Here is a 14,728-nt window from a genome sequence, read left to right on the forward strand (position 1 = left end):
CTATGTGGCCCAATGTTACCTCAAAAAGCACTATCCCCCTGCCTCTGCTTCTGGAGCGGTGAGGTTAGTGTGCACCACCACACCTGGCAGAGGGCATTTGCCTCACTACCACTGTCATATGTACGATGGGGAGTGCATGCGAGCACGTTAATATAAACCATGGAATGTGATCCTAAATGAAAAACAAAACACAGTGTCCCAGAAAGGCAGACAGGTCTTCTCCTGCCCTAGAAAAATCTCCCAAGCATCTGGCTCCCCGTCACACTCTTGACTCTGGGCATCTGGAGGTTAGGACAGGAGCTCGGAGTGTGGCTAGCAGTCAGATATTGAGTTCTCAGAAGGCTATGAAAGTCAGTGCTTGGAGGTAACAAGATCGCCAGAGTTGATTTATCTGGACCATTCAGGGGTATCCAAAAGGGTCTGTGAGGTTAACAGGCAATTTAACATACCTGGTGACCTTGGAGCACAGGGAGAATGAGATGTTAACAGACCAACTGTGATATATGCTGCCTGGGTGCTGGTGAGCACATCTGGCCCATTGGATTTATCCCTGCTTTTCATTCTTCCCTGAGCCTTTTTGCCCTGTGGACAAACCCAATGTGGGGCCCAGGAGAACAGCTCTAAGCATAGATGAGTCTGCTTTAGGACTCCAGCTTTGTTCTGAGTGACTGTGATGTCTCCATGGCAAACGGCATGAAGGGGTTTCTTTCTATGGAATCACCTTAGCACACACCATGCACACACACATACACACACACACACCAACATTCATGCACTTACATACATGCACATACTCATGCACTTACATGCATACATACATATACTCATGAACTAATATGCACACACACATATACTTATGCACTTGTCCATATGCATATACCACATACACACACATGCATGCACACACATTTGTCCATGAACTTACATGCATACATCCACTCATGCATTTACATGCATATACACACATACACTTATATATATGTACACACACATATACTCATGTACTTGTACACTTGCACATATCACACACACATGCATGAATTTATATGCATGTACACACAATGCACTTACATGTATGCACACACACATTTACTCATGTACTTGTACACTAGCACACATCACATACATACACACTCATGGACTTAGATGTATGTACACACATATGCCCATGCATGCACACGCAGGTACATGCAGATATGCTCATGAACTCATATGCACACATACACATACACTCATGTACCTGCACACATGCACATACCACATACACACACACTCATGCACTTACATGCCTGCATACACATATGACCATACACTTACTTGCATAAACACATATTTTCTCATGTGCATGCATGCACACTTAAATACTTACACACATATATGTGTGTATGCTCATGTACTTGCATGCATACACACATACTCATGCACTCACACACATACATACACTTATCCACTTGGACACGTGCAAACATTCTCATGCACTCACATACACACTCATGTACTCACATACATACACACACACACACACACACACACGCTCACCCACTTACACGCATGCACATCACACCAGGAAATAGAAAATTCTGGTGCCTTAAAAGAGGAGAAACAAGAAGTAAAGCCGCCTCTGGTGGCTACAGCAAGATTTCTTTTTCTATTTCTTATTTAGCCTCTTAGGTATATGCAGTACATGGTTAGTAGGTCACCCCTTTACTCGTGGTACCTACTGTGTCTGGGGGCAGGGCAAAGTGGGGCCCAATCTTTCACAACTGCTGTGTGTTTATGGTTACCAGAGCAATGCCATATCTGGATGGCAACATTTCACCAAACTGTTTCCCACCCTCTCTGGCTTTTTGGTTCTTTCTTCTCTCTCTCTCTCTCTCTCTCTCTCTGTATCTGCATGTATGTATCTCTCTGTGTGTATGTGTGTGTATGCAGTATGTGTGTGGTATATGCATGTATGTGGCATGTGTGCTTGCATGTGCATTCATGCATGTGTGTTTATAGCATGCATGTAGTATGTGGGCTTGTAGCATGAATGTAGTATGTGTATGGTATGTGCGTGCAGTGCATGTGTGTGCATGTGAGTGTATGTGTGTACATATGAGTGCATGTGCATGTGTGTGCAGGTATATGTGTGAGTGAATGTGTATGTGTGCATGTGTGTGGGGTGTGTGTGTATGTGTGTGAGTGCATGTGTATGCATGTGTGCGCATGTGTGTCAATGTGTGTGTATCAGAGGTGATATGATGCCCCCCCACACCAGTCATTTGTGGCCAGCATGTTGACCACATCTGAGTCTCTGAATCAACTGTCACGTGCCCCTCTAAGGGCCAGCAGGCTACCTGAGATCCCAATTGGTCTTGGGCCACACTTTCTTTCCTCAGAACCCTGCTCCCAGGTCGCTGTGTAATCATGGAGATTTATTCACTTGCTCTCCATCTAACCATCTGCCAATGGGATGCCAGTGCCATAGAACAGGAAACAGGAAACTAGACTGCATCACTCACTCTGTGGCATAGCATGATGTTTGTTAAGTGACTACATGAATGTGCTAATGGCTTAAATCCTATGCCCTTCCTAGGACTCTAGTTTCTCTTCATAAATATGTGGCATTGACGTTCAGAGGGCATCCATCTATCTATTGGTCTCATTAGCAAGTACCCATTGAGCACTTAGTGTGTACCAGAAACTCAATGTGGAACTATGAACAACCTGGTATAGCTCTGTTTAAGAGTTCTGTTGCCTTTATAACAAAAGATCCCAAACTGAACAGCTTAAACGGCACAAAGACATCTTATATTTCTCAGGTTAGAAACTCAGACCAGCCTTGACAGTGGAGAAGACTCAATGGCTCAGTGAGCTCAGGTTACCCTAGATGCTGTCTATGGCTTTGAGCCATTTTCTTGTTTTGTTTTGGGTTTCCCCACACCCCCAGATTCTGGAAGCTGCCCACCCTCCTGGGCTTGTGCCCCTCTTCTTTCTGCCTGGGCCTCAGTGGTCACCTGTCTGTCTTCACTGACATTCTTTGACCTCTGACCTTCTTTCTCACAACAACTTTTATAATCACATTGGGGTCATCCACACAGCCCAGTATGTGCGTGTGTCTAGCCCTTGTAGCAAGAGCCCATTGCAACCCACCCTGGCAAAGTCCTTTTTTACCACACAAAGCTATGTAGATCAGATCAGATCATGAGCAACATTTATTAAAAAGAAAAACGCTATCGGCCCACCTTTACTGCAGATGAGAGAGTCCCTCGGTGCAGCCAGAGCCAGGCCTGGGATGCAATAGTTTCTCATTTTGTCATCTTAGCCTTTTGTTGACAAAATGGCTGTGTATGGGATTGGGATTGGAGTGTGTAGCCAACAAGCCTGGACCCGAAAACTGTGATTTATTGATTTATTGATTTTTGGCTAGCTGGGCTTTGTTACTGGAACAAATTATTTCCTGGTCTGCCCACTTATGGTTAGGAATCAAAATAACCCCACTGACATTCTAAGGCTATCCCAGAGTAGGAAAAGGGCTAAGCCAAGAACGTCTACTCCTTAGTCTTCAATAAAAAGAGGCGATTTTAGTCAGTCATCTACAGATGCTTCCCGCCTGTGTTTGCGGGGACTTGGGGCTGAGACATTGATACTTACTGTCTGTCCTGAAGGAGCTTGTCAATCAACCCAAGCCTCAGGGGGAGTGTTTCCTTTGCACCCGCCTCCCAACAAACTGTTTAGCCCTTGAAGCTACCTGGCCGTCTCTCAGTTCTAAATCACTCTTGTCTGTTCCTAGAGAGATACAAGAGTCCATTTTTCATCACTGGCAAATGTGTTCATCTTGGGAATCCAGGGTTCCTGGATCCTTATGAACGTCATAGTCCAAAGATGTCCATGTCCTTGTGTAACTCGCATCCTTGGTCTCCATGAGTCTTCCCATACACTAAACCATCTCTAGGTAACACTCAACACTGAGAACACCGTGTGAATGCTGTATCTGTAGTTTCTATGTATTGTTTAAGGCAACTAAGAAAAAAAAAAGTACACATGGTTGGTACAGGTGTAGTTTATTAAAGACTTGACTCCTGGATCAGCTGAGCCTGCAGAGGAAGAAGAAACAAGATCCCAGATGTACTCAGAACCTACTGTCTGCTTCTGTGTAGTGATGGTCCCAGGATCATGTACCTGGGACTGGTATTGTCTGTATTTTGTCTGTGAACGCTGAGATGTGGAAAGGTTTGCTTGGATTTTATGAGAGATGTATATAAACAGGCTCAACTTCCAGACTCTGGGCCCAGACCCGGGTCCTTACAGGGAGGAGTCAAGTGGCCGTTGTCAGTATCATTGTAGACACTCAAGTTGCTTCTGGTGCGTCAGTATCAACTCAAAGTTGCTTCTGGTGCTGGATTCTGCAGTCCTGGCTTGTATGTCACCCCATCACCCCATCTCTGGTTCGGGGAAGGAGATAAGCTATCTGGCCTGCCTACGCTCTCTGTACTGTACCTCAAAGGAGCAAGCGGCCAACTAGAAACCTTGGCCTTTGGTGAGAGGACCACAGGCCAAGTAAGTTGTCAAGAGAATCGGCCAGTGAGGTCCGGGAAATGACATTTGTATAATTGTTCTCAATAAACATGGAGATCGTGGTGGCTGTGATTGGGTCGAAGATTTTTTGAGGGAACAGACTATGCTGCAGTATGCTAGATAGGATCCCTTAAGGGGCAGGAGAAAAGATCAGGAGGAAGTGACGTCAGAACAAAGCCGAGACGGAAGAGAATTGCTGGGTTGTACTCTCTGTTGACAGCGCTCTCTGGGGGAGACAAAGCACCTTCCCAAAAGACTTTAGGCTGGACCAGATTCTCCAGGGATTCCAAACCTTGCACCATGGTTTGCAGCTCTTGAAGACTCATTTTGCTCCTCCAGCCTCTGGTCTGTAAAGGGATCTGTTAGTACTGAGGGGAGTCATCTCATTCATTCTCAATTTATTACGGTGCAAAGAAGAAAACTCAATACAAAGTTTAGTGCTGAAAATTTGCATAAAGGATGTGTAAAAGCAAAAATTATTTTGGATTATGGCTTCATGGTGGTGTGAGTGTGTGTGTGTGTGTGTCACTGTGCCTCTCAGAGGGTATCATCTGATTTTATAGACTGTGAGATATTAAATGCTTGGGTCCTATATGTTACCACTCCCTTGTAATTCAGGGTGTCTGCCAAAGCGTGGACACTCTTAGGGTGGACAGAGAATGGTTGTGCGGTAACGATGGAGAGGAGGCATGGTACCCATCATGCTCGGATGGTCCTTACACTTTTTTTTCTCTGTCTTTTGCAAGCTTCCCACTACTACAAATATAAGCAACAGTTCATCTTCCCAGGTGAGTGTTCTGGGAACTGGCAGTCTGAGGATCAAGGATTGTGGGGGTTGGGGGGCCTGGCGAAGAGAGGCCAAGGGCAGAATGGAGACTAGTGGGGTCTCCATACTCCAGGAAGAGGAGAAGCTAACAGTGGAAGATCCCAAGGGCACCAGCACAGCGGAGGTCTAGAGGGTCAGCCAGTCAGAGGGACTTGAGTTGTGAACTGAGTGACCCCCTTGACCCAAAGGGGAGTGAGGAGGATTCGGGTATGGGCAGCAGCAGATGCTTAGGTGTTCTGTCTAGCCCTGTTGGCAGTGAGGACCAGTATTGTGGATCTCTAGTATGCTACCCAGTAAATAAAGCCCAAGTGGGCAAGGCAGGGGGAAGGAGTGTTGGCCAATATTGAAACCCACATCACAGGGTAGGGTTGCAGGCTGCTGTGTCTCTCGTGGGGGGGGGGGGTAAGGGTCATGGTTTGATCTCTACGTATGTGATCTCTGACTTGCAGATGTGGTGCCTGTACCAGAGACACCCACCCGGGCTCCCCAAGTCATCCTGCATCCTGTCACCTCAAATACAATGTAAGTGACCTCACGCCCTACCCTAAACCTCAATACCTTCAGCCTTCTTGGTCTCTCTGCTGTCAAGTTTCCTCAGACCTGGAGGATGTGGGTCCAGAATAGAAAGACACAGGGCAGATAGGAGGGGTTTGGCACCCCACACTGAGAGAGAAGTGACAGGAAGCAGTGTTAGCCCCCCTCGTCCCAGCTCTTCCTGTGGCTCTGGCCCTTTGTGGCAATGGTAGCGTCTAGAAGTCACACCATCACCTCAAAGTATCCTCTTCATGATTCCAGAGAACAGCTAGACTTCAGTTTAAATCATGGTCTCCTCTGTGTAGAAGGTGGGCCTGGTGACACTTGTCCATCATCGTTGATACTTGGGAGATCAAAGCAATGGAGTTACAAGTTCAAAGTCAGCTTGGGCAACTCAGTGAGGTGCTGTCTCAAATCCAAATATATAAAAGGGGCTGAAGATGTACTTTGGTTGTGAGGCTCCAGATTCAATCCTGAGTCTGGAGGGAGAGGGTGGAGAAGAAGGGTGAGGGTGAGGGGGGAAGGCAAGAGAAAGAAAGAGACATGAGGAAGGAAATACAGTTTTCACCTGGGATCAATAAACCCTAGCCCGTCAGACAAATCCCATCTGTCACTTGTTTTTATAAATAAAGTTTTATTGAGACACTGCCACGCTCATTACAGGCCCTCAACTGGCTGCCTTCTCAGTACATCAGGAGGGTTGAGGGGTGGTAAGGAAACATATGGCTCACAGGAGTGAAAACTACTGACTCTCTAGCCCCTTGCCCAAAGCCTACCAGCCTCTGTTATTCATACCCCTATAGAATGAACAAAAGTTAATTTGGGAAAATTTAGAATAGTCTGTGAAAAAGGAAGGGAAACTTGCCGCTTGGAGACCCACCCTGCTAGAATGTTCTAGTGAGCTCTCTTGTCCTGGTCATATATTCGTTACCACTCGTACAATCCTGTTTTATCTTTAACAAGGTGACACTGATTCTCCCGTGTCATTCTGGGCTCTTTGTAGGCAAGGTCTTAATGACTATAGAGTGTCATATTGATGTGAAATTCAGATCTCCCTGCTGTAAACATCATGGTCACAGATGCCCTGGTGTGTGCATGCCCCAGATGACCCTCTGCTCAGACAGCCAGGGAAGCTACCCTCCTTCCCTTTTGTGCGTGTGCCCAAAGTCTAGGGCACGCTAGGATGTGATGAGTTTCGCAACTCTCATCTCCACCCGCTTGTTCTTTCTTCTGGCCTCCCTAATGGCTCCATCCCACTTGACCTGCATTAGGACTTTTCGAAGAGCCGGCGTGGTGCATGTCTGAAATCAAAGGAGCGGTGTCTTGCCAGCGGGTACTTTGCTGACCTAGATCTCTGGGTCTTTTCTCTGCCGCTCACAAACCATCTCCATGAGCTGCACAAGATGAACTCCAAGTTATTAACGGCAGTCAGAGTTGCCGCAGTGGTGCAGGGAGCTGCCTGTGATTTGCTTAAGTGTACAAGAGGGGTAATGGGCAGGAAAACTGCGAAGGGAGCTCACTGAATAGCCCCAGCAGCTGGAGTCCCGCCTTGCAACAGAAGCGGGTGGGCAAGGAGAGCGACTCCTGTATCCCCCACAGACTTCTATCCCACCTCCTAAGGCTATGCCATAAATAACTGATGAACATGTGTCACCCACGACACCCTTCACCTCCTGTTTTATCTCTTGCACAGAGGTAAATTAACTCAGTCTTCAGGACCCTCAGCTCCCTGAGATCTGAGGGGAAACTTGCCCCACAATAGGATGGATAGGTGGAGTGGCTAGATTTCCATCAGAGAAATATGAAGGGGACAGGGTTTTCCAGGCTTTGTCCTACCTGTTCTCAGTTTTGTATGCAGTCAGTAATCGAGCTGCTCTGTGCCCAGGGCACTCCATTAAACAGCATCCTTAAGTGTAGAAAGCTTCCTTAAACACTGAGTGCATCCCATCTCCCCATCATGAGACTATGCATTTGATGGTACCTAAACATTCTTAACACACAGGTGATTATACCGTCAACACACAGTGTGGCCCTAATACCCTTAGTGTGTCCACACAACTCAAGACAAACCCTACACACAATGCGCTGCCACACATGGACACATTCCTCTCCAGCGCCCGTGCTTAGAATACAACTGCGGCTTTCGAGCTTTGCACATGTGACGCCCACGCCCACCCGTGTCTCCCCACCCAGGGAAGCTCTTCCTTCCTGTTGACACGTCTTGATTCCACGGGATTGGCCAATTAAACTCCCAACACTCATTGTCTGAGTTGCTATTTTATTGCTGTGAAGAGATGCTGTGACCAAGGCAACTCTTATAAAGGAAAGCATTTAGTTGGCACTGCCTTACAGGTTCAGAGGTTTAGTCCATTATCATCATGGGAGCAGGCATGGTGCTGGAGAAGTGTCTGAGAATGGCAGGCAGAGAGAGAGGGAGAGGGGGAGGGGGGAAGGGGAGAGAGAGAGAGAGAGAGAGAGAGAGAGAGAGAGAGAGAGAGAGAGAGAGAGAGAGAGAGAGAGAGAGAGAGAGAGAGAGAGAGAGAGAGAGAGAGAGAGAGAGAGAAGTCAGAGCAGGAACCTGGAGGTAGGAGCTAATACAGAGTCCAAGGAGGGGTACAGCTTACTGCCTCATTCCCCATGGCTTCCTGTTTCTTTATTACAAAACTCAGAACTACCTGCCCAGGGGATGGTGCCCCCCACAGTGGGCTGGGCCCTCCTATGTCAATCATTAAAAAAAAATGCCCCACAGACTTGCCAGCAGGCCAGTCTGATGGAGGCATTTCTCAAGGGAGGTTCCTGTTCCCAAATAACTCTAGCTTGCATCAACTTTTTAATTTTATTTTAAAGAACTAACCATCATAGAGGCGGCTTTTAACCCTGAATAACTCCAACCCCAGGGGAATCAGCTACTCCTTGACTTTGATAGGTACCACATAGGTGTGCACACCACATGCACACAGACACGTGATTAAAATCAAAACTAAACCTTTTTTTTTTGTAAAAAGACCCTCCTAGGAGGCTCTGAACCTGAGGTTTCGAAACGTGATTTTATTCTTTCCCAATGTACATTTAGACTTCAGAGGATTTGCTCACCTGCGACTTGCTCCCCACCCCTAATTAAAAGGAGGCTGCTACACTAGTTAAAGCTGAAGCCATATAGTAAACCCGGAGCAAACCAGGAGAATTTGCTTTAAATAATGGTCTTGAGAGCTCTCTGTGTTGAAATGATTTAGAGAAAAGGAAGGTTCTGTGGCCGTGACGATGCACCGGTTAAGATTCCTGAGCATGTCTTACTTCAATCCAGGGCTCTAAGGATCGTCTAAGGTGGCTTTTCATTTTTGTCTTTTGTTTTTCTCTTGTCTTTTGTTTTTCTCGTATTTCCAGCTTGGAAGGAAATCCATTACTTCAAATTGAAGTGGAACCAACCTCCGAGGTGAGAATTGGAGACTGGACGATGGCTCTCTCGCTCGAGGTTGGCAACGCCACCTGCTGTCCTCGGTGTTGCAGAGGGCTGGGGGCGGGGAGGTGGTTCACAGTGGCTGTTTGATGGATATCCTCACTCTAGGACAATTAAGGAGTTGTAGCCCCTCCAGGCGCTGAGCCTAATGGGCTGTTCTACTGTGTGCATCCTAGCAGAGCCAGTTGGAGGGAAATTGGTCTGGGATTTGCATTTTTTAGGTAAAAAAAAAAATTAGCTCAGGGTTGGGGAGCCATCAGAGGGATGTGCCCCACTGCCTTCGAAATAACATACAGGAGCAGGTGGGAGCCTTAAGTATGCTGGCTTGGCAGTGCAGTGGAGGAAGTTCTGGGTTTCCATCCATCTATGGAGACTGTTGAGGGTGTAAAGATATGTCCTGGGGACTGGCCATCAGGGCTGTTATCTTGGTCCTACTGTGTGCCAACTGGGCTAGAAGCAGGACTCTGGGCAAAAGTCCCAAATCCCATTCCTAGATAGTCATGGTCCCTTATAACTGATCGATTCTGGGAGCTAGAGTGTCCTGGCTTGATTCTGATGTCTGCTCTGGTGTCTCCCAGCCACTTGGTCTTAAAAGAGCCACAGAGCTTGGAACTATGGCCTCCACCAATCTTTGAAACAATTCCAAATTCTGCCACCCGCCGCCCGCCCCCACCCACCCCTACCCCCTGGAAAGCTGTGACAGACAGAGCCCATGTTGGTGGTTGTCCATTGTCCCGTGTCCCATGAAGAGACCATCTTTGTGGTGGATTCACATAGGTAGAATAAAGAGGGCATTGCATTGCAGGGATCCAGAAACCTGGATCTGAACTCTCTGTTCCTCTGCTTGGCTGTGATCCAGAGTGAGAACCTCCTAGCACAGCCAACAGCCCAGTTTGCCCAGGATTGACAGGTGTCACTTTCAGTGTGAAAACTACGAAGTCTAGCCAAACCAGAGTGGTTGGACCCCTTAGCTTTTCTCCTCTCTTAGCACAAGACAGTGGGACCCCTTGACGTTCCTTTAAGACCTTCACTGTGGTTTGATTCTAATCCAAAGACACCTGGGGAATCTGCCGTGTCTGTGTATGGAGATATATCCTGATCTCTACAGCCGAAACAGATCCCTGGGGAGGGTGGAGCTGGGGTGGCCATGATTCTGAGCCTTCACCCTTCTGGCCGTAGAATGAAGAGAGCCACAATGAAGCAGAGGAGTCCGAGGATGAGTTTGAAGAGATGAACCTATCCCTCCTCTCAGCCCGGAGCTTCCCACGCAAAGCCAGCCAGACCAGCATCTTCCTTCAGGAGTGGGACATCCCGTTTGAACAGCTAGAGATTGGCGAGCTCATCGGGAAGGGTCGCTTCGGGCAGGTTTACCACGGACGCTGGCACGGCGAGGTAGCCATCCGGTTGATTGACATAGAGAGGGACAATGAGGACCAGCTTAAGGCCTTCAAGCGGGAAGTGATGGCCTACAGGCAGACGAGGCATGAGAACGTGGTGCTCTTCATGGGAGCCTGCATGAGCCCACCCCACTTGGCCATCATCACCAGGTCAGTCCCTCGGGCTCCGATGGGAACATCTAAGGGCTTTGTGCATGTTAATAGTGTCTTCGGGTCCTCCATCCACGGTTTTCTCACAATCCTTTAGGTCCCCAGAAAATGCCTTTAGGGTTTTAGGGATGACTGGGAAGAGTACTGCACTGGGAGCCAGAAAATCCAGGCATGATTGATACTTGTGTCTCATTAGGTAAAATGAGTGAATTGTTTTAGACCTAGCTCAGCCTGTTTGTGTAGCACTCCCAGTGCTATGTGTGAATTGGCCTCACAGGCCGCACAGGTTCCATCTCAGCCAGTTAGTTCTGCTATTGTCGGGAGGTGGGGGGGGGTGCACGGGGGAAGCAGCCATAAATGATATATGATATATATGACCATACGGTCATATGATATATATGATATATTGCGTGACAGTGTTGCAATAAAACTTTATTTACACACCCAAGTAGTGGGCCAGCTCTGCCCCACAGTTTGATCTGAGATGCTGGTGACTGTGATTGTGGCTCTTGATGGTTTACAGAGTGTTTGTGGAGCTATTGTCACCCCTGTTCTGAGTATCCTGCATTAGTGGGCTGCAGGGGTTTGGGGGTGGGGTGGGGGAGGGTAGTTAACAGAGATTGACTTAAAAAAAATGGCAGATGACTATCTGATGTAAAACATTGTCCTTCACACACATGTGAACTCCTATAGATGACATATGAACACCCATCTGCTGGTGGGTACTGTCAGCTGGGGTGACTCAGTTATGCTGCACACAGTCTCCAGCTCAGTCACGTCCGTGGTGGCCTCTGGTGTCCAAGCTCAGCCAGGGGTCAAAGGTTAAATGCATAGGTACTTTCCATGCACCGTCTGGTCATGCTCTGGCTGACATCCGTTGGCCAGAGCATCTCCCGTGGCCAGCTGGATTCAAGTGATGGAGGAAGTTGCTCTCTGAACGGTAGACTCTGTAGGGGGAGGATCATAGATGGTCATTTTTACATCCCTCTTCATGGATCCCCCCCACCACCCATTCCATGGCCTGTGCTTCCCTCTCATCAGGAAGCAACTTCTCCTCTCCCAGTAGTGAGGAGCCCCTCACTTGCAGTATACAAGGCCGGTGACCCATGGATCTCAGCGACCCATCCCTCCCCTCCCTCTTTCCAAACTGAGGCTCATTGCACATTTGTTCAGACCCCGCTAGCAGCCTTGGTAAATGAGTGGCCCATTATGAAAATGTATTGCTCACCCTTCAAGCCCAGCTGCACTGCAGTCTTCTGTTCTGTGACAGAGCTCTGAGCTCCCCTCCCCACGCGCCATTACAACCTACAGATCTCACAAAGCACCCAGCCACCACCACCACAATAATAATGATGATGGTGATGGTGATGGTGATGATGATAATAACATCCCTGGCAGCTTTGGGACATATAATTGGTCTCTGAAGTATTTGGTATTTTGTGTGAGGATGCCAGATGAAACCTGAAAAAGACGTGTTCATTCCAAGGTTGTTGCGGTATTACATATTTATCATGGGAAAGCTCAGTAAGTGCCCCATTTAGCTCCATCTACTTGTTAGTCCTTAAGAGTATCTATCTGAACTTCTGCTTGCGGCCAGATAGCTGAGTAATTTGATTAATCATCTGCATTCACACAATTGACTGTTAGGGGATCGGTGGTTGGAGGATAGCCAACTGACTAGAACAATTCCGGGACCTTGGTTTTTATTTTTACAGGGAGTATAAGACCAGATAATTATCTGGCATATTCTAGAGAAATCGACAATGGTGTGTTCTAGCCAACTACTTAGTAATTATCATCAGAGCTAACAAGTATTTCTGAGCTTGGGTCTCCTTGTAAAAGCCATATGCTTGGCTCTCAGGAAATGAACAATAACTAGTTAGTTATTCGGTTACTATAGCTTGCAGACAATTCAAATCTGGATGGCTAAATTATTTTACGATTGGGTCATTATGGAATTACTGCGAAAGAGCCAGCAGCCTGCACAGTTGCTCGTGTTGAAAACTTCAAGCGGCATTGAAAGGCCAATAGTGAAGGATTTGATTGACAGTAGCCTCCATCCTTCAGCCCAGCTGTGGGGTTTCCTGAGCCTCAGTTTCTACATCTGTGGGATGAGTGGGCTGAAGCAGGTGTTTGTCCCAACTCTGACAAAACGCTTTGGATCTCTGGGAATGAGCTGTCTGCGACACTGCTGGGAACAGCTTGGAGCAGCAGCAGCTTTCTGAGAGTCCTCTGTCTGGACCTCATATATCCAATGAGGGAGCAAGGCCTCTCAGATGTAGATTCCTGGAGGCTGCTGTGTTCAGTTCCTATCAAGTTACCCTAACTCTGTGGCATCAGGCAGCACACCCTGGGTCTCTTACAGTTATGAAGGGCCTTGAGACTCATTAGACTGATGTGAAAGTGTGGTTGGAAACGGAGGTGTGGTAGGGTAGAGGTGTGGTCTGAGGTGAAGGCGTGGTCTGTAAGAGGGGACCCAGCTTACTGCCTTTTCCACCATGGCTTCTGGCTTCTTCCTCCATTTCAAGGCCAGTAGCAACAGGGTGCCTTGTTTCCATGGTTATATCAACTGCTTTGGTCAGACCATCTTTGGCTTCCCATGTGATGGGACAGTTCAGTTTAGGGCCCACCCAGACCATCTAGAACCACCTACACATCTGTAAGTTGCCCCATTGACATCCAAGGTGGTGATTGGTCGGCATCTCCAGGAACTAAGGCCTAGATCACTCTGGGGGTCATTCTTACAAAAAGTAGCATTGAGCTTAGATTGACTGAAGAGAAGGTGGTCATCAGAAAGGCAGAGGGGTCATAGCAGGGGGGGGGTGTCCAGCAGGTGGAAAGGCCCTGATGCTGGAAGACCAGTGGGGAGCAATGGAGGAGGGAGAAGGGACTAGGAAAAGGGACACAAGATGCTGGGTCACTGCAGAGCCACAAAGGTTCTGAACAGGAGTGTGGAGTTTGAGCAACCATAGTATGGCTTTACAGTGGCTGTGTTTGCTGCTCTGGGATTTCCTACAGACCAGGCCAGTGGCTCTTCTTGCCCTCAGCTGGTTGATTCAGTGTGTTCAAATCCCTGTTGCAGAGCAGCGGTGGTCAGAGAGGAGCGGCTGGGGTACCATCTTGGATGGACTTGATATTTTCTGCCTATGTGGGCACCCAGGAGAAATGGCCCAGGCTTCCTTTGCGTTTAGGTCAACGGGACACGTTGCCAGGGATGGTGGTAAGAGGGGACAAGGCATAGGGGTGTGTGAACACTGTGTCCCCTTGGGAGGAGTTTTAAAAACTTCTCAGTTGGCACATGCCATCCGTCCCCTCCCTGGGGATCCAGAGTCCTGAGGAGACTTCTCAGTCCTTCCAGGATGACCTGGGAGCAAGAAACAGTGAAATCCCAGGGGCTTCATTCACAACATCTAAACCCACTACGTACCGGGAGCTCATCCACAGATGATTATGTATGTCCAACTCCCATTCTCCTGCTTCTCAGGCTTTCAAATCCAATCACACCGCACTGTCAGATCCGACAAATAGGCCCACAGCCTCTTTCAGCCGCTCCCGGAGACGGTTCACTTGGTGCTTGGATGATATTTTAGCTTGCTTCCCCTCCACCCCCACCCCTGTAACTTGAGGGCTTGTGTCTTCCGAGTTTGTTCAGACCGGTTTTGAGTATCCTAAATATAACATGTAAGAATTGAGAAGGGGTGCGCTGAGCCATGAAGATTTTCTACCCACCCCCAACACACACACACACACACACACACACACACACACACACACACACACACACACACACACACACACACACAC

At 47.9% G+C, this 14,728-nt stretch overlaps 1 protein-coding gene across 1 annotated transcript in view; it reads left to right on the plus strand.

Annotated features, from left to right (window-relative positions):
* Ksr2 (kinase suppressor of ras 2) overlaps nucleotides 1-14,728 on the plus strand; it is a 368,380-nt gene that overhangs the window by 295,250 nt on the left and 58,402 nt on the right. The window contains exons 11-14 of the mRNA XM_029476906.1: nucleotides 5,307-5,348; nucleotides 5,836-5,908; nucleotides 9,305-9,353; nucleotides 10,557-10,924. Of these exons, the coding sequence (XP_029332766.1) occupies nucleotides 5,307-5,348; nucleotides 5,836-5,908; nucleotides 9,305-9,353; nucleotides 10,557-10,924 (532 nt within the window). The remainder of the gene's footprint in view (nucleotides 1-5,306; nucleotides 5,349-5,835; nucleotides 5,909-9,304; nucleotides 9,354-10,556; nucleotides 10,925-14,728) is intronic.

This window comes from Mus caroli, chromosome 5 (assembly GCF_900094665.2).
Source record: "Mus caroli chromosome 5, CAROLI_EIJ_v1.1, whole genome shotgun sequence".
NCBI classification, from domain to species: Eukaryota; Metazoa; Chordata; class Mammalia; order Rodentia; family Muridae; genus Mus; species Mus caroli.